The 25,620-nt window shown below is 42.6% G+C and overlaps 2 protein-coding genes across 2 annotated transcripts in view; one reads left to right on the top strand and one right to left on the bottom strand.

Annotated features, from left to right (window-relative positions):
- Nucleotides 1–4,063: 4,063 nt before the first annotated feature.
- On the bottom strand, nucleotides 4,064–22,691 carry ADAT2 (adenosine deaminase tRNA specific 2). The gene is made up of 6 exons (XM_040965261.1): nucleotides 22,544–22,691; nucleotides 9,973–10,077; nucleotides 6,501–6,651; nucleotides 5,308–5,414; nucleotides 4,855–4,927; nucleotides 4,064–4,744 (listed from the first exon to the last, which is right to left on the bottom strand). Exons 1-6 carry the CDS (start codon nucleotides 22,637–22,639, stop codon nucleotides 4,701–4,703), a joined length of 576 nt encoding a protein of 191 aa, XP_040821195.1. The 5' UTR covers nucleotides 22,640–22,691; the 3' UTR covers nucleotides 4,064–4,700.
- A 38-nt stretch (nucleotides 22,692–22,729) lies between these two features.
- Nucleotides 22,730–25,620, top strand: part of PEX3 (peroxisomal biogenesis factor 3) — a 28,403-nt gene continuing 25,512 nt past the window's right edge. The window contains exon 1 of the mRNA XM_040965260.1: nucleotides 22,730–23,005. Coding sequence (XP_040821194.1) covers nucleotides 22,933–23,005 — 73 coding nt within the window. The 5' untranslated portion in view covers nucleotides 22,730–22,932. The remainder of the gene's footprint in view (nucleotides 23,006–25,620) is intronic.

Below are 25,620 nucleotides of genomic sequence, written 5' to 3' on the forward strand. Positions count from 1 at the left end.
TCTCACACATAAAACAAGTATCTTAGCTGGCCTACTGGGCAAGCACTATAAAACAGAAATGTCTTATTATTTTAAGCTATGTAGCTGCAGAATGTGGTGGTGTTCAGGTAGTTGGATCATTTCCAAAAAAAAAAATTATTTTATTTTTCTTTAGGCAGAGTTACAGAAAGAAGGAGAGACAGAGAAAGTATGCTCCAATGGTTGGTCCACTCCCGAAACGGTCACAACAGCTGGAGCTGTGCTGATCCAAAGCCAGGATCCTGCAGATTCTTCCAGATCTCCCATTTGGGTGCAGGGACCCAAGGACTTGAACCCTCCTCCTCTGTTTTCCTATTGCATAAGTAGGGAGCGGGATTGGAAGTGGAGCAGCTGGGACACCAACCTGTGTCTATAAGGGATGTTAAAGTGTCGGCCTCAGGAGTTGGATCACTTTATCATCTCCAAACCCACGGTTCTTCACCATCACTTTGTAACTGCTGTTAGACTCTTATAGACTTAGCATCTCTGGCACCCACAAAAGCTCTGCCTCAATGCTGACCTGCAATCTGCAATATGGCAGCTCAGCTGATTTTCCACCAAATAATGGAAGGAACTGTCCTACAGTCAGACATTGAGGACAGACTGTTCTGTAAGCCAGTTACTAGGGAATCAAGCGAAAAGTTCAATTGTTCAGCCATGCTTGCGCAATCAGCAAATGCTACTAATTCTTAGAAAGACAGCAAAGATCGAACCAATTTATATTGCTAAGTCTTTCCTATGTTTATATTTTATTGCTTTCTTGTTTCAGTAGAGTGTCTCCAGACTAAAACACATATATAGTATTTTTGGCTTTGGTTCTTTTGCTAATGCTGTTACTGATGATGTCACTAAGGTTCTATCATTAAGCACTTCATTTATGTTTTTGATACCTGTAAGTAAAGGAACCTCGTTGCTGACCCATGACACATTTGAAAGACTATTTATTTTTATTTGGTGGGAGTGTAGGCTAGCACAACCACTATGGAAGTCAGTATGGAGAGTGCTAAGAGAACTGAAATTAAACCTGCCATATGACCCAGCTGTCCCACTTCTAGGAATACATCCAAAGGAAATGAAAGCTGCATATGAAAAAAGGGATCTGTAATCTTATATTAAAACAGCACAACCAACAATAGCAAAGACACGGAAACAAAACAGATGCCCATCCAAAGAGTAGATAAAGAAACTGCGGTACATCTACTCCATGGAATACCACTCAGCCTTTAAAAAGAATGAAATTGTACACTTTGCAACCAAATGGTCCCTACTGGGAGACCATTATGCTCAGTGAAATAAGCCAATCCCCAAAGGGCAAATATGTTCTCTCTGATGTAAGGCAACCTTCATGCAAATTATGAGACCTTAATAATAAACCTTTTCATTAGGCTTTGCTGCTACTCATGGATTTTGATACTGTTGTTTTTATTTTCATTTCTCCAAAACAGTTTCTTTTATTAAATTCACCAATGGCTCACAGATCATACAGTAGCATCATTCTTTCTAAGAAGGTTTTTTTTTTTTCATTTCTTCATTGATACATTGGTCATTAAGTAGCATGTTACTTAAATTTTTATTTAAATATTTTTGTTCATTTTTTTAAATTCCTATTGGTTTCATTTTATGGCTTTTCATTTAATGGAATGTATAGTAATTATATAATAGAGACTAGCATATTGAGACGTGAAGATACAATGTAGTATGCATTCTCTTTTTTTTTAAAGATTTATTTATTTTTGTTGCAAAGTCATATATATAGAGAGAGAGGAGGAGAGACAGAGAGAAATAGCTTGTGTCTGCTGATTCACTCCCCAGATAACAGCAATGGCCAGTGCTGCACTGATCCAAAGCCAGGAGCCAGGAGCCAGGAGCTCTTCTAGGCCTCCATGCAGGTACAGGGTTCCAAGGCTTTGGGTCATCCTCAACTGCTTTCCCAGGCCACAAGCAGGAAGCTGAATGGGAAGCGGGGCTGCTGGGATTAGAACCGGGACATATATTGTATCCTTGCACGTTCAAGGTGAGGAATTTAGCCACTAGGCCATGGCATTGGGCCCGCGGTACACATTTCTACTTCCAAATCTAAGATGGACTCCCAATAAAACTGTTAAATATATCTTGACAATAGGATGCTGCAATGTCTGCCATTGTCCATACTCTCAATGGCAGGATATACTTAAATAGCAGAAGGATGAACTTATGACTGCTTATGAAAGACTATACTTTTGTAATAATATAGGGGAAATCAGTAGGGGAGGGATTAAGAGAAATTACAGAGTGTATGGAATTGTATCATAAATGTATATATATATAATTCATAGTTTGTTTAAAATGTAAAACTGTAGCTATTTGTTGAAATAAAGATATAACTATCACTGTGAATTTTTTTAAAATTTGAAATTAACAACCAATACAAGATAAACATAGGAAAATATCAAATGATCATTTTAAGTAGTAGCTTTTCAAGTAAATGTGCAAAAAGTTTTCTTGTTTGAATATTTTCAAATTCTTACTATGCTAGATTTGAATTGCTAAAACATGGTATATGAAAAAAGTCAAATTTATAAAATATTTTTACACAGCAATCAGAAAAAAAGATTATTTGAAAGGCAGGTTTTAAGAAGAGAGAGGAGGGATGTAAACAGAAGTCTTTATCCACTGGTTCACTCCATAAACGTTGCAATGCTAGAGCTGAGCTGATCTGAAACCAGGAGCCAAGAACTTCTTGTAGGTCTCCCACATGGGTGCAGGGGCCCAAGGCTTTGGGTCATCCTCCACTTTCTGTTTTCCAGGATATAAGCAAAAGCTGGATAGCAAGTGACACAACTGGAACAGGAACTGGTGCCCAGATGGGATGCTGGTTCCACAGGGAGAAGGATTAGTTTGCTATACCACTGCACTGGGCCCTGGCTTTAGGTCTTTATCTTGCAGAATCTCATTGTTTGTTTTCTCCCAATTTTCAATGAACAATTTTATTTAACAAATGTTTACCGAGAACCCAACGTGCTCATCCAGACTTACTGGGTGGTACTTTAAGGAGGAAAGATTCCAGGTTGTATGTCCTACAAATAAGTGCTAAGAAAATGATATGAGGACAACAAATGCAGTGAAATATGTTTGCACTAAAGCAAAAAGAGCCAGAAATGAATTATTTCCAAGTCAAAAAGAAACATATTAAAGCACTAAAATTTAATGAGAATATTTAAAGTAGATGAAATTAAAAATGTGCCTGCAACATCATCACAGACTTGAAGCTATGCCTCCTGTCCATAAAACTTTTCCAATGCAGCTAACAACAGCCCCAAACCAAGCAATTATAAATCCTCTGAAGCATGTGACGGTGATTAGCCTCTTCTCTCAGCAATATAAAAACACTTCCACCACAATTACATTCTAATTTGTAACATAATTCAAGACAAACAAGTCAGAGTCATTTCTCAAATGGCAGAACCTGCAAATGCAGATGCTTTGCATCAAAGCAATGAAGCCTCCCAAGAAAGGCTACTGAGGAGTTGGGCTTGTAGTGGAACGGCGGGTCCCCCTTCTGGGAAGACAGGCACAGCGCACCTGGCCTGCAGCACTGCGCTTCCTGCAAAGGCGCTTAAGGCAGTGTGTGAGGTGCACATCAGGGACTCCCGCAGCGCACACTTGGACATCACGTGTTCACAGTTTTATATGTTAGATTGTAAATTTAAAATGCATTATCTGCATTTTTTTCCCACAGATTTGTTTATTTTTATTGGAAAGCCAGATATACAGAGGCGAGGAGGAACAGAAAGGTCTTCCTTCTGTCAGATGATTCACTCCCCGAGTTGCTGCAACGGCCAAAACTGAGCAGATCCAAAGTCAGGAGCCAGGAGCTTCTTCTGGGTGTCTCACATGGATGCAGGGTCCCAAGGCTTTGGTCTGTCCTCCACTACTTTACCAGGCCACAAGCAGGGAGCTGGATGGGACGTGGATTAGCCAGGGCACAAACTGGTGCCCACATGGGATCCTAGAGCATGCAAAGCAAGGACTTCAGCTGCCAGGGTAAAGTTTAAACACTTTGAAAGATTTGTATAGAGAGAAAGAGAAGAGAAAGAGGTAAAAAATTGTTCACCCAGTGGCTCACTCACTAGCTGGCAGCTAAGGTGAGAGCAGGACCATGTTAAACCCAGGAACCAGGAGCTTCTTTCAGGTCTTTTACATGCGTAGGTATTTTTTTCAAATGCTTTATAAAAACAACAACAAAAAGTCAAGGACCATTTACTCCTGATATGAACAAGTCACAGGCTCCCAGTTCCCTGGGAGAAGACAGCAGCTGTAAAGGAAGAGTAAACTGAAATGCCTGGGAACATGGGCACAGTAAGGCACACTGCAGTGCACACCCAGACCAAAGAGGCCCAGTGCACACACGCTGTCTGCAAGGCTGGCCCTACCCTGCACTGCACATTTTGTAGCTGGAAAGCAAGGTACTGTTTGTTGACTTATAAACCTCAAATGTTCATTTTTCCACTTCTCAAAATGTCTTTACAGATGTTGACAAATTGTCAGGCTTTTAAAATCTGTTAGCTTGTTCCCTTAACAGAGTAGATGATGAGACACACCACTTCCCAGAGATCAACAATATGTAAACATTTGACTCGATGATGTCTCAGTATTTGTCTAGGTCACTTCGAGGCATTAGCACTGCATCAGAGTAAGTTCAATCAAGACTTCTGACATTCTTTTTTCCGAACTTTTGATTTGGGTGCTGTGAAAAGAACAGAGGAGAGAAAGAGAAAATGAAGTGAGAGTCTCATGTCATATTCTTCAGGATTTGTTTTCAGGAAGCAACATTATATACTAAGGAAGAGAACTGACCGTTTGGGTTTTCTTGTTTGTAGAAGGTCTTTAACATTTCCACTGCTTCCTCGGCCCGATATCCAGGAAGGCACTGGTAAACGACAAAGCCAAGAATGAACCTGTCTATGAAAATCCATGTCGTTTCCCATAAAAAAACAAAACAAAACAAAACAAAAAACATAGCATACAAATAACTATGCAAACCCATTCCAGGTAACAAAACACCCCGGAAATACCAGTAACATGGTAAGGAAGTACATTTCCAAAAGAAGATAACCTACAGCGTCAGCAAGCACCACTCCCAATCAACTATGACTGGAGTTACTGGCCAGCACTTGGCATCATGGAAGTGCTCATTGAGCATGAGCTACTTTCATCTGCTGTTGTACACTTGTGGCCCAGTATGTGGTTCTTAATACAGAGCTAAGATTGCCAGACTAAGACAGAGCAAGCACACGCAGTTCACGGTACCTGAAATGGTTTCCCAGTATTCGGTAAGTCAGCAGAAGCAATGTTCAGGACAGAGCCACAACCACCAAACCGTTCATTCTGACAGCCATACACAACCAATGGGATTTATAGGGCACAGTTAAGGATGCGCAGTTCAAACGAGGACCATAACTAAAAGTGATTTTATGTTAACCATTCTGGAGTGAAAAGTTCACACTACTCTTCAAAACCATCAGATTTTAGGGTGAGCACTGAAAAACTTGCAATCCAGTTGCAACTGGGGAAAAAAGTTTACTTAGAAACTAACATTTAACAACTGTAAAATGAATAAAAAATGAAGCACAGTGTTGTTTACCATTCATGATTTTGTGCTAACTCTGATCTTTTCTAAATCACTTTTTCAGAATCAGTAGAGAATTGGAGCCAGAAAAAAGGTGGAAGTTTAATCCAGGGATTTTCACCTTTTAAAAATAGCAGGTTGTTCCCTATTATTTCTTCAAGTGAAATACTCCCCATGCTCCAATACAAAACAGACTGAGTCACATCAAAGGGCAGGATGAGGAAAGAATTCTAGGTTGCCCAAAACTGCCTTTTTTAAAGAGATTAAACATTTTCTCACATCCCAAAACCTCTGTATCATGTTTAAAGTGATGGTTATTCATACATATAAAATAAGTACATAAGAATGTTCAAGGATAAAATTGAGTATTCCAATTTTCAAGTGATTTTTTTAAAGATCTCGAGAGATTGCACTACAGTAACAACCCAAATCTGCTATCATTTTTAAAATTTCCCAACTACTTACCATTGCAACACCCTAAATTACATCTTATTTGTTTACTTTTGACTAAAATTTTTTAGACTTGTGAGAGGTGTTCATGGTAAAAAATAAAAACGGATAATAGAAAACAAATCACACATTATCTATTATCTCTCCATAACACCTCCTAGATACCTTGATTTACAGTCTACTCTGATACAATTTCTGAATTTATCCCACCCTTATGTAACCAAGTGTTCTAGACTTTTCTTTCTCTGGCTTATTTAATACGCTTGCATTTACTGATAGAAAAAGAAGTAAGTCTTTTCACTGTTTAGAAACCTTTCTCTCTCTTTGGTCCAGTGAGAGAAACAACCGGTTTCCTAAGCCTGTGCTTTCAAACACTAGCAAGCAGGTTGTGTGGGCAAGCAGGATCCCAGGGAGGAAAGGATACTCATGAGGCGGAGGGCAGCTGCGCACATGATGCACGGCTCCACGGTGACATAGAGCACGGTGCGCTCCAACACCTCACCCGCACTCTTGCCATGTTGGCGACACCAGTCCAGGACCTGGTCGATGGCCACCATTTCTGCATGTCGAGTAGCCTAGAAAGGAGACACAATGACAGTAACATTGCTTATTGTTACTAAAGGATCTTGGAAAACAAACAAACAAACAAAAAAGCAAAGCAAAGCAAGGAAAGAGAAGGAAAGGAAAGGAAAGGAAAGGAAAGGAAAGGAAAGGAAAGGAAAGGAAAGGAAAGGAAAGGAAAGGAAAGGAAAGGAAAGGAAAGGAAAGGAAAGAAAAGGAAAGGAAAAGAAAAAAGGTACTTGTCATTTCTGCTCTTTAATAAGGTTTCAAGACAATCTTAGCAATCAGCAGCACATTCTCCTTGTTCAAATACATCAACCTCCTGGCCGATGCACCTTGCCCGAGAGGCTGTATGTTCAGTTGAACACCTAAGGGACTTGGTGGCAAGGGAGGGTGCACACAGGACTCTTCTAATTAAAATGCTATAGAGAAGGAAAGTGTCAAAAACATTTTCAATGGAGGTAACTTTATGGGTTTCTGAAGATTCTAGAAGCAGTGTGAAATTCCACAGACATGTGCTCTAGTTTCCTATGTTTTAAAGACTGCCAGTGACTCTACTGGAAGCAAATATCCACTTAGTGTGATCTCTAAGTGGTGGACTCTACTGGTGGACTCTGGAGAAGCAGAGGCTTGGTACTGGCCTCAGATGCCTCTAGCGAGCAGTGTGGGACAGTAGAAACCGCAGCATATAGAACAGACCAGTATAAACCCGGACCCTGACGCTGACCTTCCTAAATGGCCTAACACTGTGGCATGACCTTCTCAGAGCCTTGGCTTTCCCACATGTATAATGAGTGTAGCAGGATCTAGATCTCACCAGGAAATCTGAGTCCATGAAGCACAGTGCTGAGTACCAGTGTGCAGTCACATTGCTTCCTGGCAGGATCCATCCCGCGAGGCGCATCCCCAGCAGATTATGTCATTGTGTGGACACCAGAGGCACTTGCACAAACCTAGCTGATGCAGCCTACAGTGCACCTAGCATGCACAATGCTGTGTGTTCATACAATGACAGCCCAGTAGGTTGTGTCACCAGAAATGTGGGAGTAATTCTTTGTGCTACAATGTTAAAATGGCCACAGCAGAGAGATTTTTCAGCTCCATTGTGCCCTCATGAGCCCCTACCACACATGAGATGCACCATTGATATCTTACTCCTATACATACTCTAGCAGCCCTCTGTTTCTTCACGTCCCCTGTTACTAAGATAACTCAGTGTGAGTTTATATTGGCTGCCACATATAAGCCGCTGAACTAAGTCAGCTCTCTGTAGGGTGAAAACTCTCTACTCTCAACAAGCATAACTTTTGGTGGGACTGATAGAAAGTTGATTATTTATCTGTGATTTAGAGCATGGTGTGGAAAGTGCTGCCACACAGGTCCGTGGTATCACGGAAGGGAGAGGCAGCTGGCAGCCAACAGCCAAGAGAAGCTGTGTGATGAATGCCATGGCTAGAAGCTCCGAGGTGCAAGGTGTTTTAGAGAAGCAGTTCCCAGACCAGCTATACACCAAAATCAACTGAAGGGCTTAAAAAAATTGTCCCTAACTTCAGTACTTCTAGAAATAAAATTCAGATTACTACATCAGATTTCCCCACAGCTCTCAACACTCGCTGAACGGAATCATCTCCAGCAATCTCTTCTTCAACAGGGGCAGAAAGGAAAATGAAGTCAAGTTAGCGTATATTAAATACAAATGAAGAGAGCGAGGAGGTGGTAGTGATGAAATGACAGTGGGGCACTTCAGAGCCAAAAGTGGAATTTAGGTCTCCTCATTTGTAGTTAAAACTCTATGCTGTATTTATGAGGTAAACTTTCACACGACACAAAATACAGAGTGAGCATCCCAATCAGAAATCTAAAACGCTCCGAAACTTCAAACATTTTAAGCACTCACTTGATTTCACAAATTAAAAATTCCACATCTGATCTCGGGATTAGTCACAGTCAAACCACATTTGAAAAATATCATATGAAGTTATTTCCAGGCTATGTGTGTATAAAATGTATATGAAGCATAAGTGAAGTTCAGGTTTAGATTTGGGGTCTGATCTCCATGACCTTTCATTGAGTATAGGACATTTTGCAAAAAAAAAAAAAAAAATCCAAAACACTATTGCTCACAAACATTTTGGATAAGAGAAATTCAGCCTGTATCAAAATGAACCCAAATTAATTTCAAGGTATATAAGAAACTGGGTCATTCATGGGCAGCGGTTGGAGGGTCATCCATACCTTAAATCTATATTAAGATACTGTTAGGAAATTTGAAGATCTCATTGAAAATGTTACACCAAATCACAAAATACAAATTGGAAGCATCACAATGATTCAAAATAAGTATTTGTACATCCACTAATTTCTATATTATGGAATTATCTCAAATATTTTAATATTTTCATAATTGTTTCATTCATCCTACTTTAGATTTGTTTTGCCTAATATACTTTTTTTTTTCTTATTGACAGATGTTGACGGAGGAACTTCGAAGTTACCCTGGCACTTGTACCAAGATGCGCTTGTTCTCTGGCCCATGAGGGCACATGCTAGGGTGGGCAGTTATGCAAATGGCGTGACAGAGCCAAGTGACCCATGAGTGCACTTACAATTAGACATCATGATCATAAAATCGGGTATTCACTAATACTGCGCACATGCATTTGTTGTAACACCCTGTTGTGAATGTTGCCTTAAACCACACACTCCCTATCCTGGTGACAACACAAGTCACCCGACTACGGAGTCCACAAGTACTGTAGGTGTGAGGATGGCTGGTGCTACAGCCCTCATTTCATTAAATTATCTGATACAGAAACAGCTTCATTTACAAGGCCCTTCCTTATCTCATTCCAAAACAAATAGAGGATGGTTTTTGTTAACAAGTCATAAGAAAATATTGTTTAAAAACACAAAGATTACATTGAGTTAAACCAATCATTTGGTAACACGACATTTTTAAAGTGGAATTTGACTTGTCTCTTCCATGATGCCATTCTGCATAACAAAACCCTCTCTGGACTTCAGTGAAGCGTTAAAGTCTATGTAATAGAGAATGATCCACTAAAATTTTATTTCTTTATCAGTTTTTCTGAATTTCCTCATTCAAAAAAAAAATCATCACTTCACTTTTAGATTGAGCATTCACAAAAAGATATTGAAGAAAACCACTCTACCACTGTAGTTACAGAGTTCTTATTCAGAATGTCTCCTCATCTCATCAGCTGTGCCAAGTTAATATTATTCCTACCATCACCACAGTGTACTTGAAAATATATATTCATATATTATTATTTATTTATTATTAATAATATTAATATGCCATTCGACTCACATACATTTTTGGTTTGGTTAACTTCATTTCTTCCCTTCCCCACAACTTCATTGTTGTAGACCATGAGGCAACCGACAGGAACTTCAGTATTTTCAAGGGCATCTTTGGCCTGAAACACAAATGCAAACTGTACAATGGAACGTCCAGCACTCGAGAAGATGATAGGAAGGAAATGGATGCCGGCCACAGGTTTTAAGTCCTCAAAATATTGTACTTTAAAACAATTTTTATTTTCTTTGCTATTATCATTTTAAAAGATTTGCTTGTTTTTTTATTGGAAATGCAGGTTTACAAAGAGAAGTAAAGACAAAGAGAAAGCTAGATCTTCCATCCACTGGTTCACTCTCCAAGTGGCCATAATGGCTGTTGCTAAGCCAATCCAAAGCCAGAAGCCAGGAGCTTCCTCCAGGTCTCCGATACAGGTGCGGGGTCCTGAGGCTTCAGGGCATCCTCTACTGCTCTCCCAGGCCACAAGCAGGGAGCTAGATGGGAAGTAGAGCAGTTGAAACACCAACTGGTGCCCATATGGGAACTTGGTACATGCAAGGGGAGGATTTAGCCAATAAGCCATCATACCAGGCCCGCCCCCCCACCCAGACAGTTATTCTCTATCTGGCGAGCAGAGAAGAATACAGTAGTGGCAAGTAAGACAGAGTGAGGACTGGAGAAACATGAGGTGAGAGGGTGTGAAGCCATAAGCCTGCATTCTCCAGCAGCGTCATGATTCAGTCTCAGGCTAGTTTTGCCCCACTTCTGTAGAATTAGTCATGTCCAGTGTGTATGATACCTGTGATGAACACTGAACATGCATCACAAGCTATAGTAGAAAGGAAATTCAACAGGGAAACTGACAGATGGGGAAGAAGATGGTAAGTCTCTATTCATAATAGAGTAAAAGTGTAATGTAAAATGAGTTTAGCATTACACATTTTAAACCAGGTATATTTAAATGCATGCATGAATGCAAGAAATACTTATTGAGGAATTTGAGATAGGGCAATTGAAAATGTTTTTTCAAAAATCACATTTGTAGTGAAAATGTACAACTTTACCTCTTATCAACAGCTACAGAACAACAGTTATTTACATACGTTGGGTAACAGCTTTTCATCACATGACTTTGGAAAGGATGCACAGTATTCCCCTCCACGAATGCAGCAGTCTCATCGATCAGTCCCCTATTACGTGACAACTTATTTTGATTCAAATTTTTCACCACTATGAACAGGTTGCAAAATACCTCATAAACTATTTGCCATTTTCCTTGTGATTATTTCTAGAAATAGCTGTAAAATACAAAGAGCTCCCACAGTGTGATTTTAGAAAGAAAATGGTAAAACAGGGCTTGGGAAATGCTGAAACAATTTGCAGAAGAGAAAAAAAAAATCCAAATATCTGCTCAGGTACTCCACACAGAGTAAGCAGTGACAGAACAGAGTATAGGTTTCCAGGCAGTGAGCACCCCAACACTAAGAGGCAGGAATAAGCACCCCAACACGGAGAGGCAGGCAGTGAGCACCCCAACACGGAGAGGCAGGCACTGGAGGCCAGAGATTAAGAGCAAACAGATGGGCTCAAATGATGGCAGCTCCCCTACAGCAGCACTGCAAATTGGTGGAATTTATCACCAACCTCGGGGTTCTTATCTGATTACCGGACACAATTAAACCACCTAATGGAGCTGCTGTACATCTGAACAATGCAGCCTCCATAAAGTGCTATGTAAAGCACTGTCTAGAGCGTAACCAGAATGCAACACTGTGCTCAGCCATATTTTCTCCACGCCTGAATTCTTAGAATGCTGTACTAAGCATCTTATGGTTATTACAATAATGCTATGAATAAATAATAAATAATAAACATTATATGCCTAGCTCTCCAAAAGAAAATTATCGCAAAGAAATAATTTTATCAAAAAGTAATCAAGTTCACGACTTCATTTAAAGTTTAGTAAATTTATCAAAGAATAACAACAATGACAAAAGTAACAAGAATGTTACTTCTCAGCTATATTACAAAAATATATTAAAGAGTTGTGATCCAGGGCTTGTGGGAGGAACATTTTTTTTTTTTTTTTAGTAAACCATACATTTAATCCATACAAGGCCTGGTAGGGGTTACTGTGGGTTACTCTGACTAGACTTCAGCTCCCACTGGTTTGAGTTGGGGACAAGTGTGAGTTGAGCAGGATCAGGCTTGGCTGTAACCTCACTAGTTTGCGTAGAAGACAGGGCTGGAGACAAATGACCCAGCAACTGCAACTAACAGTGTGTGTGTAGTCCAATTTGGACATCGAACTGTGCCAGACCCTGTATTGGCCTGCACACACAAGAACTGATCTGGGATCACCTCAGATGTTGGTTCTTTGGGAACCCCTCCAACTGAAATGCCGGACTCCAAATTGCAACCATAAAGGAAATTGCAGGTTCCATGGTCTGATTGTGGGATACATGTATCAGAATTAGGCCTTCCCAGTGGCTTACACGGAGCGCTGGACAGCATATCCAGATGCAGGTGGAGGATATGCAGTACCATAACAAAGCATGGAGGACAGAACAAATTGATCAACTACTCCAGCAAAGAGTTGGCAGTGAATACCTGGGCAAACAGAGACAATAAGGTAGACTTTGTCAGCCAGTGGATTCTGGAGAGAGTTCATCGTGGTTGGAGTGGCAGGATCGACAGCAATACAGAACTGTTGAACTATCAAAACCATTTGAGCAGGACCTCGGACACGCCCCGCATCAGAGACCCTGGATGGTGGGGAGGGTGAGTGTGGCTTCTCCTCTTATCTCCCCTCTCCCCAGATACAGGGAGGAAAAAAGAGAATGTGGAAATAATAACCTCATCCACTTTCCTCTAGCCTGTGACCCTTCACACCCTAATCAAAAATGTAAAAATTATCAAAAATAAAATCTATACATTAAAAAAATAAAGGCAAAGCAAAGCAAAACAAAACAAAGGGCTCTGCGGGTGGAGCCAGCAGCCTAGTGACTAGAGTGAAGAAGCCCAAGGAGGGCTATTCTGCTTTCAAACACAAGAATAACTGCCACCTTTCAATAGTCTAGGGGATTTGGAAAGTCCTTCAGGGCTAAACAGTCAGAACCCAACACGGTGGGATCATAAACACACTGGCAAAAGGCTTTTGCCATGGTTAAGACTTTGGAGAAGGTAACCGTTGTCATAGAAAATTGATGCACAAACTGCGAGATTAAGTAATTTAGAGTATCTTAGTGTAGGATCATTCTTGGGGGTTTCCTGCCAGCAGGACACCAAGACCACCAAGGGGGTGAGACATGGTGTTCTGTGGCTGCAAGAACCACCAGAGACAGTCAAGCCGAGTATGTCCAAGAGCAGCACTTCTATTGGCCACTGCAGAGCTATGCTTTGCAGTGATGGAGTATCCCATGGTTTGGCTCTCTAGCACAGCTGCCACCAGTCTCATGTGGCTCCTGAGGACCTGACGTGTGGCTGATACGACTGAGGTACAGAATTTAGCTTTATTTCATGTGAATGCATTTCAGTTTAAATGGCAGCATGTGGTTAGTGGCTACCCAATTGGACAGCACAGTTATAGAAAACGATAAACACACACACACACACATATTGTCTGTCTCACTTCTGGTAGCTGTTCCATTGTAATAAATTGCAATAAAAGTGTTATATACAAATAATTACAAAATACAAGTAAAAATGTTTAAGAAAATAAAAGGTTGCTAATAATCAAAAAGAGACTTTATGATTCCATTTATAGAAAGTTCACAAGTGTATCACTTTTTCGTCTTGATAGAGATATATAGGAGGATACACTCAGAATTTTAATGCTGTTATCTCAGACAGCCAGGGAGGTTTTACATATCTTAATAAACATTTCTACAGTTAGAATTTCATGCAAATATGAATTACAAAATATTAAAAGAAAATACTGCAATGTTTTATTTTGAAACTCATTTCCAAGACAAAGACTAGGCCCAGGTTAGCCCAGTGCAAAGGGTACTCCGCTGCCAGCTCCTACCACAGACTCCCTCGCTATCACCACGCACCATCATTTGTTTAGCTTTTGCCAACTTACCACATAACAATTTATATTTCTTTCTATTTTTAATTTTATCATTAATAAAACTGTGTTTTGCTCACTTATATCCGGACTATTGGTTATTTCTTTTAGAAATACCACCTTCACATACTGACACTTTTCAGAATTAGGAAGTATATCTTTTAATTTTTGAAAAGTATACTTTATATACATTAAAAAGACATGTAAATTATCGAATACGGTTATCAACATTGTCCTTGAGAAATGCTATATTTTCCTTGTTATTTGCTTTACTACATGGTATTTCATCTTGTATTTCACATTGATGTTTTCAATATTTACGTAATGAAAACCTATCAATTTTTCTTTTCTGTTTCCTGCTTTCATTGGTATTTTAAAGATTTAAAAACATTGGAAGGCAGAGGTAGGCAGCTAGCTCAGGGTCAGGAGCTTGGAAACCACTCCCACTCCTACCTCCGTGTTCCCTTCTGCCCACTTGTGATGCTCACCTATCGTCATGGAAACTGAGAGCGGTCATACTGTATCGTTGTGAAACCACTCCCTCACAATCCCCTATTAAGACCCATGATAAGAAGGACCTGGCTCTCAGTCATGTGCCTCTATCACTCTGACACTCTTAACTCTTGGCCTCCCCAGTGCCTGCTTGCTCTCTGGCTTCCCGTGGACAGAATCTGACAGGCATGGCCCTGAGCATGGCCCCTCTGTGTCTATATCCCTCACCCTCTCTGTTCACTGTTTGGGTGGGACAGTGATGATAGCAATACTAAGATGCTTTGAATTTCCAATGTGTGCACTATCAGGAGTTCCAAGAGAAGTGAGGCCTGGCAGGAGTGGAGTGTGGGCAGAGAAGCCAGGGAAAGGTGAATGCCTGCAGCATTGTAAGTGTGCCCAGGTTATTTGTTGCATGTCTCTCAGGATAGCTTGTATTGTTGGGGAAGCTGGGACATAGGTCTTCAGCTTAACACATGGACTTCAGGGTAATGATCATTTGTTCCTCTTGGGGTTTCGATTGACTGGATTGCCATATGGACTTGTGATTTGCTATTTCTAGTGGGCCCTGTTATCACCAAGCTTGCTTAATAAAGACTCCTTAATAAATCTTAGACTTATTTGGTGTGATCTCACACCCAACAACAGTATACTTTAGAGTCCTCCATTTAAAGATTGCATAAATACTAACATGTTTTGACTGCTCATTTTCTTAGGATTTTACTATTTTTTAAATTTCAGTTTAGTCTTTTAAAAAAAATTTTGGAAGGTTGAGAGAGGAAGAAATGGAAGAAGACAGAGATCTTTCATGCGTTGGTTCACTCCCCATATAACCTGCCATGGTCCGCAGACACAATGCAAGTCGACAGCTCAAGACAGGTCTCTGACACGACTTTGCGAGACCCGAACATCAGGCCATGCCCTGCTGCCTCCTGGGTGCACGTTAGCAGTGAGCTGAAATCAGAAGATGAGCCAAGACTCCAGTCAGGCATTCTGAGCAGCAGCAGCATCTGCCCCCCTTTTAAAGATTCATTGATTTATTTGAAGGGCAGAGTTATAGAGACACCCCAAATGGCCACACTGTTACAGGGAATGTACACAAAGCATGGAGATAATTTCAGGTCTTCTTTCATGGGAAAGAGTTTTCATGCAAACAATTTCAATGAGCAAAGCAGTATTTATTATGGAGAGAACCCTCTGCTGCAGCAAGAGGGATTTTGTGTGTTTGTTTTTTGTCTTCTATTTTATTTGAAAGGCATAGTGAGGGAGACAGTGAAATGGAGAGATCTTCCATTTGCTGGTTCACTCCCCAAATAGCCACAATGACTAGAGTTGGGCCAGTTAGAAGCCAGGAGCCAGGAACTTCCGCCAGGCCTTCTGCATGAGTATAGGGCCCGAGGACTTGCATCCTCCACTTCTTTCTCAGGCCATCAGAAAGAAGCTGGATCAGAATTGCAGCAGCCAGTACCCACACGGGATGCTAGTGCAGTAGGCGAAGGCTTTAGTGTGGTATCTGACAGCAGTGGCCCCAGGCACTGGTATATTTAAGTACAATTCATTTTATAAGAGCAACAACTTACAGTAAAGAGGATAAGGATAAAACCCATCAAATTCAATTACAGAGCTGTAATCCTGTCTAGCTTACCGAGGGCAAAACAAAAGTCACCTGAAGAGTGTGACTTGTTACTACTTTCCACTGTCATGATAAACTAAAAACTCAGAAGGGGGGAATGACACTTTTGACTTGCTAAAAGCAAGTTCCATAGCTGATGCAAGCATATTGTACACTTTTAAAGAGACCCCTATTCTGTCCTCATTTCAACAGGGATGTATCCTAGCTACCTGTCAACCCATTTAACTGTCACAACAATGGCTTGAGCTGGGCCAGTCTGAAGCCAGGAGCCAGGAGCTTCCTCCAGGTCTCCCATGTAGGTACAGGGGTTCAAGGACTTGGGCCACAATTCACTGCTTTCCCAGGTCCTTAGCAGGAAGTCGTGTCAGAAGCAGAGCAATCACAACTCAAATTGGTGCCCATATAGGATGCCAGTGCTACAGGCGGTAGCTTTACAGGCTGTGTCACCATGCTGGCCCCCATAAACAGCATCATAACCACCATGCCAAACATGTGTCACCAGCTTTAGCCTTTAATCCTCTTTGCAATTATATTTTTATATTTTCACTACAAGAATTTACTGCTACAACTTTTTAAATAATTTTTCTCATGCGTAAAGTTATTAATAGCCAGCTATTTTTGTAAACAAGTTATTTTGTGCATTCTCCTCAAGTCTTCATTCATTTAAAAAAAATTACAGTACATGGGCGGAATTTGGTGCACGGGTTTGAGATGCCCCCTGGGAGAGCCACATCCCCTAAGGAGGTACCCATGCTGGAGTTGGGGTTCTACTTCTAATTCTAGCTTCCCAGTAGTATGCACTCCAGCAGGCTGCAGGGCCCAGGTCCACGGGTCCTGCTACCCCGGGGAAGACCCTGACTCCATTCAGGCTCCTGGCTTCACAGCCTGGCTCAGTCCTCACTGCTGTGAGCACGTTGGGGAGTGAATCAGCAGACAGCCGACCTCTCTTCTTTGCACTTGCTTTCTCTCTGTGTTTCGGTTCAATAAGCATTTTTTGAAAGAACAGCTCCTATTTACAGAGAGCAGTACACTAAGCAATTTATAACATTAGCTTCTACTCGATATAGCACTGGAGGAAACTTCATTTCTATTTTACAGAAGTAACCAGTAGGCTGAAAGGTTCACAATGTCCCAAGAACAGCTTGCTAGTCAATATATATTTGAATATCACTAATTTCTTTTTTTTTTAATATGGCTAATTTCTAAACTTTGTCTAACATGAAATAAGTGGTATTGCTTAAGATAAATATCACATGTATTGATGTTAAGTATCACACGTTGTATCTCACTGTTATTCCTAAGAACCATAACAACTTTAAACAGCACATTATTTGACACAGTAAAACGCCACAATTTAATGAACTATTTCTTTGTAATGAAAGTTTTAAAAGCTCTCTGCTTTTATGGTTACGTACAAAACTGAAATGACAATCACTGTCTTTCAGTTTCCTAAAGTATTTCCCCCAAGTAATCACAGTATTGGATCAAATAATGCAAACATTTTTGGCAGCTGTTAACTGTAGTATGCTAGTTGCCTTCTAAACATGCTGTACTGGTTAGACTGGTAGAGCTGAACTGATGTTTGCAGTTTCATTAGCTTTAGATATGTGTTGCAATGTTTACTTACATCTACTGGAAAGGCACAGAAAGGGAGAGTCTGAGAGCAAGAGAAGGAAGGATCTTCCATCTCCCACCTCACTGTCCAAATGCTCAAAGCCAGGGCTGGGCTAAGCCAAAGCCAGAAGCCTGGGAACCCATTTGGGCCTCCCCCACACAAAGAGGGGCCCGGCCACTTATGCCACAAGCTGCTGTCTCCCAGCAGTGCTTTCAGCAGAGGCTGGATCAGAAGTGAAGGTGCTGGGACTTGAACTAGCACTTCAACAAGGAATGCAGGCATTTTGAGTGGCAGCAGCACAACGCCCACCTTTAAATGATACTTAAGTTTATTAGCATCTAAACTTTTTAAAGGGCTGGTTTTCATTTTTTTTAGAACCCAGCATATGATTTCTTTCTGCTTTTCAGTAAAATGAATAAAATACAAACTTTCTGGTGCAAGCTTTTTATTTTAAGCACACAACGTGGGACTCAGGAATTGCCCCACTTAGCAGTGCTTACCTGCCTGCCCTCTCACAGGCAGCCACTCTAGTAATTTGCACTGCACAAATAAGTATGTGCACTGTGCATCTGTGTTAGCATCCTTACTACACTGATGCTGGACACTTCACATTCAGATTCACAGAATGGATTACTCAGAGACTGACTCGCTGCTATTGGCACTAGCTATGTTTCTGATTATCTAGCATTCTGAGGGAAAAAAACGAATTTTCAAGGTAAAACTAACTGCAGATACGAAGTTCTTTTGAGGTTGGGGGATGGTTGAGCAAAGAACAAGATTTATGATAAGTGCTTTTTACACTTTGAGATATAGAAGAAATATATGCACACAAACTGCCCCCCCAAAAAAGCAGGTGGTAAATAAGGGCCTCCAATAAGGAAATATACAATAACCACACCTGCAATTTTATAATTTTATAAATTGATTAAAAGAAAAATATCAATGCCAGAAGTTATAAAAGTCTTTGGCACACAATCCCCTCACTTTATATAGAACAGAATGTGAAGCTCTAGGGTGATAAAATGATTTATTCATGATCACATCATAAAGTCTGTGAAGTCTAGACATGTTAGACAAAATATTCCTGGATATTAGGACCAGGCGATGCCTGAGCGGTGCGGGTGGTCATTTGGGCCAGCTGTTGAGAGGCTGGTAAAAACCACGTCCCAAAGCTCCATATATGGCCACATGGCTCAGCTTCTGATTCACTTCCTGCCACTCCAGATCGCCCTCTCTTCGCTCTTTCTGCTCCTCAACTATAAATAAAAACAACAGATATCTGGCCAGCAATTAAAAGGCCAATTGGAGTGTCCACTTCCATATTACAGTGCCTAGGCTGAAGTCCTGACTCTCCCCACACGAATGCAGAGTCCCAGGGCTTTGGGGCCATCCCCCACTGCTTTCCCAGGCCACAAGCAGGGAGCTGGATGGGAAGAGAGGCAGGTAGAACATGAACCGGTGACCATATGGGATCCCGGTACATGCAAGGTGAGGACTTCAGTCATTAGGCTACCATGCAGTGCACAAGCATTTATTTTAAAAGCAGTAAACAGAATTTTCAGGAAAACTCTTCATGCAAAAGGTATGTACTGGTATGTGAAACTTTCATTTAAAATATATAAATATGTATAAGTTCTTTGGATTTTAATATATTATTTTTACTTAGAGTCACTTTGACTATGGGAAGTTTCCAAGGATACATATAACTAACAAAAAATAGATACTCTAATACACACGGTTTACACAAGCAACTGAATAGCATTTGGCTATTACAAAGAATTCAAGGCAATAATCTGAGAGGCTACTCTATCATGAAGAAAGCAGAGAAGAATACGGCAAAATCAGTGTTGGGGCTGAAGGCTCAAAGCCAGGCAAATGTTCATAGAATGAATGAATAAATGAATGATTATGGTATTAATTCAGGATAAGAGACCAGTTGCCATAGAGGAGGAAAGAGCATAATTGAAAACCTGCTTCTAAAAAAAAAAATATTGTTAATACAAGTGTCAGGAAAATAAAAACCTGAAGGGCATTTCATATATACAAATATATTTACATGTTATGCATATATATAAATACATATGTGAGTGTACTTTGCCAAGTTCATGGTAGGGGGTAGGTGCTTAGCCTAGCAGTCAAGACACCCAGGTCCGACATCAGAGTAGCTGGTTCAATGCCCAGTTCTGTTGCGGGGTGTGAGCGAAATCATGCCAGACATGTCTAAGGTCTATTAAGGAGTCATTATTAAGCAAGCTTGGTGATAACAGGGCCCACTAGAAATAGCAAATCACAAGTCCATATGGCAATCCAGTCCATCGAAACCCCAAGAGGAACAAATGAGCATTACCCTGAAGTCCATGTGTTAAGCTGAAGACCTATGTCCCAGCTTCCCCAACAATATAAGCTATCCTGAGAGACATGCAACAAATAACCTGGGCACACTTACAATGCTGCAGGCATTCACCTTTCCCTGGCTTCTCTGCCCACACTCCACTCCTGCCAGGCCTCACTTCTCTTGGAACTCCTGATAGTGCACACATTGGAAATTCAAAGCATCTTAGCATTGCTGTCATCACTGTCCTGCCCTAGCAATGAACAGAGGGTGAGGGATATAGATACACAGGGGCCATGCTCAGGGGTTACCTGTCCTCAGATTCTGTCCACGGGAAGCCAGAGAGCAAGCAGGCACTGGGGAGACCAAGGGTCACAAGTGCCAGTGATAGAGGCACATGACCAAGTGTACCCCTTCCTATCATGGGTCTTAATAGGGGATTGTGAGGGGTGTGGTTTTGCAACGATACAATACGGCCCCCTCTGAGGTTCCAGGTGATGATAAGTGAGCATCACGGGCAGGCAGGAGGGAACAGGAGTGGTTTCCAAGCTCCTGACCCTGAGCCAGCTGCCAACCTCACTACAATTCCACTTTCTGCCTCCAGCTTCCCTGAAGGCAGACCCTGGGAGCTGGCAGTGGTGGCTCCAGTCACTGGATTGCTGTCTCTCATGGGGAAGACCTGGACTGAGTTCCTAGTTCCCACCTTCCCGCCAGGCCAGGCTTAGTCCACTCTAGCTCTAGCCTTTAGGGCATATGTGGGCCAAGGCATGGAAGTTCCCCCTCTCTCTGTTTCCATGTCTCTGTGCCTCCCAAAATAATCCTTAAAGTTCCCCAGAAATGGAACTATCTCATAAGTATTTTGGTGCACAATAATCTGGAAATCTATGTACATAATGAATATCTAAAAAGTTCACAGAAGATGCATGTTAAGAAAGCCTATACAAGGATTTCAGCTTTATTTTTTGCACCAAAATCAACTTATCTTTAAGTTCTATTTTCATGAACTACTTGAAGTCCCAATCCATATCTTTTTATGTATGTGTATATCTATGTAGGTGTGTATTTAGAGTGTATGCATCTATAATCTATATCTTCCTCTGCAGTCACAGGTCACATGACATTTTGGTCAGGTACAAACTACAAGATGATAATGGAGCTTCTATAGTCTGTTAACACAGCAGAAGACTTTACTCCCATGTTGCTGGTGTTCTGGTGTGAACAAACTGGCTGCCTGGCCAGGTTCTCTGCAGTGCTCAATAATGACAATGTCAGGGGAATGTGAATTTAATACAAAATAACATTTATTATTGTAGTATACTCTTTGTACCTATTAAAAGATAAAGAGTTACAGTAAGACAGCCTCAGGCAGGCCCTGGTGGGATGGTGTGGTTGTTGCAGCATCGCCAGGTGTTGCCATGAGAGGAGATGCAGAAGGGGAAGGTGCTGACGTTATGGCACTGACCCCAGGTGCAGGCGTGTGTGTGTGTGTGTGTGTGTGTGTGTGTGTGTGTGTTAGAGATGAACCAAAAAGAGCACTAAAGTTAAAAAATGGGAGTATAGTTTCAGGATATAAACATGGAGAAGATTTCTGTCCAGCCATATAAAGCACTTATAAACATCAACGTAAAAGTTGTTACAAAAGTAAAAAAGAAAAAAAAATCCTTGTGTAAGAAAAGGTTACAGTAAGCTAAGGTTGATTTAATTCCCTGGAAGATAAAAGGAGAAATCTTTGTAATAAACGGAGTGCAGCCTAAGTGTGCAGTGTGTATGAAGTCTGCAGCAGCCAATAGGGGTGTGCTACCCGCCACAGGGACCCAGTGCTCAGGCTCTGCCTTCCCAGAGAAGCACAGGACAGGTGCCCCGTGTGAGCGCTGCTGTCTTTACTGCTTCACACCGTACTTTCTGTGCTCTCCACCTAGCCCCCCGAATGTCTGGTACACAAATACCCTCCACGCGGCTATGCCAGTCGGGGCTGCATAGGTGCCAGGCTCCTAGAGCTCTGCAGGGCGCTCAGTCCGCGCCCAGAAAACTAGCCGGGCCGCCTTCCCCAGGCAGCCCCAGGGCGAGCTAGGGCTGGGAGCTGATGGCACAGGACGCCCTGCAGGGTGAGGAGAGGGGCGATCGCGTGCACTGGTCGTGCACGGCCCCTCCGGATACCCTGGGTTTCCTCCCAGTGCCGTGCCCGTGGGGTACAAGCGCCCGGCTCGGGGGGAAGGCTGGCCGGCGGCCTGGGGCGGCGCGCGTGAGCGCACACGCCACACCAGGGCCACAGAGCCGCCTCACAGCCACCTGAGACCGGGCCCCGGGAAGCGTCACCCCCAAAATGCAAGCCACGAAGACCACGCTCGGGAGGGGGGGGGATAAAAAAAGTAACGTCTGCTCAAAGCTCCCGGCAGCGCGCGGGAGGCAGCTTCCGCTCTCAGCTCCCTCCCGGTCCCCGGCTCCTCACCATGCGCACAGCCTCCTCCATCCACCTCTCCGTCTCCTCCGCAGACACCGAGCGCGGGCCGTCCGTCTCGGGCGCGGCCTCCGTCTTGGCCTCCATTCCGCTGGCGGTGAGCGGCTCCGAGCGCCAGGCCCAGGCGGTGGCGGAACGTCGCGGGCGCGGGCTGCGTTTCCGGGGGGGAGCGGAGCGACGGGGCACCCGGGAGCACCTTGGGAGCGGACGTGGGCGCCGGGGCCCAGTCGGCGGCGGAGCGCGCAGCTGCTCGGCTGCAGTCCACGCCCCCTTCCCGCACCGCTGATCGCCGGTGCGGGAGCAGCGGAACCCGAGGCGCCCCTGCCTCAGCTCAGCCGGCCGGGCGACGGGGCCACAGCGCGCCTCCCGGGGTCCCCAAGATGCTGAGATCGACGTGGAATTTTCTGAAACGTCACAAAAAGAAGTGCATCTTCTTGGGCACGGTGCTCGGAGGTGGGTGGCAGTCCTGGGAGAAGGGGATGGGAGGAGAGCAAGGACTCTGCCCGTGCGGGGACGCCGGGGGCCGGGGCCAGGACGCCGGCCTCCCGGGCTCTCCCCGGGCTCTCCCCGGGCCTTTGCCCCCGCCCCGCCTCGCTGTCTATCCTTTGTTCCCACGGCCCCGGGGAGAACCCACAGCGGGGAGCTTTCTGTTTCAGGGCGCGCTTCTCCTCCCCGCCCCCAGACACGTGCTGTTCAGGTCCTGGGAGGACCCCTCCTCCATTTGGAACTCTCAGGCTTAGCAGGAATTTTATCCTATCCGACTTGTCCAACACCTGCACGGGGCAAGGCTTGCCTCCTAAGCCAGCACATTGATATTGAAAGACTGGGAGACATCCCCCATAAGAAAGGAAACAACCTTTTGGCTCCAATTGTGCCGTTTTTTGAGAAGACAAATTAAGCTGGGAGCTGGTGCGTGAGGGAGGTTGTGTCATCTTCCCAGGAGCCAACGTTGGGATGGCTGCCCATCTGCGCTGACAGAACCGAGTTGTACAGGCCGGTTGGAGATTGAGAAATACATGATAAGGAATCTTGAGATCCTTTGTCTTGGAAATTACCTGAAAAAGGAATTTAGGAACCTGGAGAGGGAACTAGAATTTTGAGCAGGATTTTTATCACTCATTATCTGCTTTGCTTACATAGAAGCACTTAGGAGTCAAGAACAGAAGTTTCCCAAAGGTTTCGGTTGCTTTTCTCTTTATGACCTACCCCCCCCCACACACACACCAGTTAGAAATTGATAGTGTTCTTCACACCTGTCGTTCAGATATGACAGTTGGCATCCTTGATGAGGCCAGGTTAGCGTGCCTTCTGCCTCTGATGTCTGTCGCAAATTGACAATGAACCTGTGTGTGTTTTAGTTAGTTTGAGATATCTTTTTTTAAAAAATGTTGATTGGAAAAGCAGATTTACAGAGGAAGAAACAGAGATCTTACATCCACTGGTTCACTTCCCAAATGACCGCAATGGCTGGAAATGAGCCAGTCTGAAGCCAGGAGCCAAGAGCTTCTTCCTTGTCTCCCGTGCAGGTGCAGGATCCCAAGGCTTTGGACCATCCTACACTGCTTTCCTAAGCCATAAGCAGGGAACTCAATGGCAAATGGGACAAAGGGGACATGAACTGACGCCTATATGGATCCTGGCATGTGCAGGTGGAGGATTAGCCAGTTGAGCCATCGACCAGGCCCATTGAGAAATCCTTAATAGATACAATTTTCTGATCTCTTCCGCCTCTGGCATATAAATTATGCCAAGACTACATAGTCTACTTTATCTGTAAAAACTGAAGATACAAAGTATGGTAAAGGATACATGAATGCAAAATTGCTGCTACTACTGAAGGAAGAAAAATTATCTTTGTCAGGCCCAGGAGGAAAAGCATACTGCTCAAGGTTTACAAAATAACCTGAGGGCGCATTAGAAAACATCAATGGGTGGGCCAGAGTACACCCAAAAGGTGTAGCTTTGTTTATTCTATGGGGTCTTCTTATCTTTGAGATTAAGACAGTGCAAAAGAAATAATTCAGGGACAGAGAGAGAAAATAATCCTAATGTATTCTAGCAAAAAAAAAAAAAAGTCAACCTACGGGGAACAAAGTAGATGCCTGGTATCGGCATTTGAACCAGCCATATATATTTTTCGGATTCATAAGGGATGGCTGGCAACATGCTAGATTTCCATTACTCTAAGAAATGTTTATCAGACTGCCTGAAATGCCAGATGTAATAGGGTTGGCCATACAAGGCTGTGGATGTTGAATAGCAGTGACTGCCGTTTCTTGGGTGCTGGCTGTATGCTGGCCATGGAACTGAGCTTTCTCCGTCTAATGGGGATGACAGCAAAGTATTGACATTGTTGCTTCCTTCATCCCAAACTGTGGGAAGAAGAGCCTTAAGAATTCGAGGAAGGGTCTCTGAGTTGCTAACTGGGATGCTTGCAGTCAAACTTGGGTGCATTTAACCCCAAAGTGTTGTTTTTGTTTTTTGGTTTGGTTTTTTTTTTTTTTTTGGCACACTACGTCTTCATAGACTTTATGTTCTAATAAAAAGGAAAAACAAATATGTAGATAATCCAAATGAGAAACCATTAGAGATGTGGGGAACAAACCATACAAGGCAAACTGGCAGATAGCATAGGCAGCTGTAACACCTGAGGAGGGATTTCACAGCAGTGACACATTTTGACAGGTTTGCAAGCTGAATAAGATGTCACCATGCACGATCAAAGAAGCTGGGCCATAGGGCAGTGGGAAACAGGCTAAGTATGATTTGCAATTACAAGTTTTCTTAATATTTATAAATTTCTCCTTCTCTGCAATTTGAGTGACTAATTGCTTTAGACCAATTCATATGATTTGATCAGTTTGTGGTAAAAAAAAAAAATGACAGTTCTCAAACTTTTTGAAGTGAGATTTTTTTCCTGTATGCTCTTAAAAAGTAGGAGACCTAAAGTGCCTTCTACATTTTGTCATGATTTATTAGTTACAAAGTGTGACAATAAAATGTGAACTCATTGCATATTACCATAGATAACATTTCAGAAGGAGGAGTGGCACTGTTTCACATTTCAG

This window comes from Ochotona curzoniae, unplaced genomic scaffold (assembly GCF_017591425.1).
Source record: "Ochotona curzoniae isolate NIBS_2020 unplaced genomic scaffold, NIBS_Ocur_1.0 scaffold_3890, whole genome shotgun sequence".
In the NCBI taxonomy this organism is placed as follows: domain Eukaryota; kingdom Metazoa; phylum Chordata; class Mammalia; order Lagomorpha; family Ochotonidae; genus Ochotona; species Ochotona curzoniae.

Bases quoted from the DNA above. Each gene is read 5' to 3' on its own strand.
- ADAT2 (XM_040965261.1), bottom strand. From the start codon at position 22,639: ATGGAGGCCAAGACGGAGGCCGCGCCCGAGACGGACGGCCCGCGCTCG. The intron at 6,652-9,972 runs GTATGTGAGTCG...TCTCCTTTCTAG, and splicing joins AAGTTAACCAAACCAAAAAT to GCTACTCGACATGCAGAAAT. The intron at 4,928-5,307 runs GTACCGTGAACT...GTCGTTTACCAG, and splicing joins ATACTGGGAAACCATTTCAG to TGCCTTCCTGGATATCGGGC.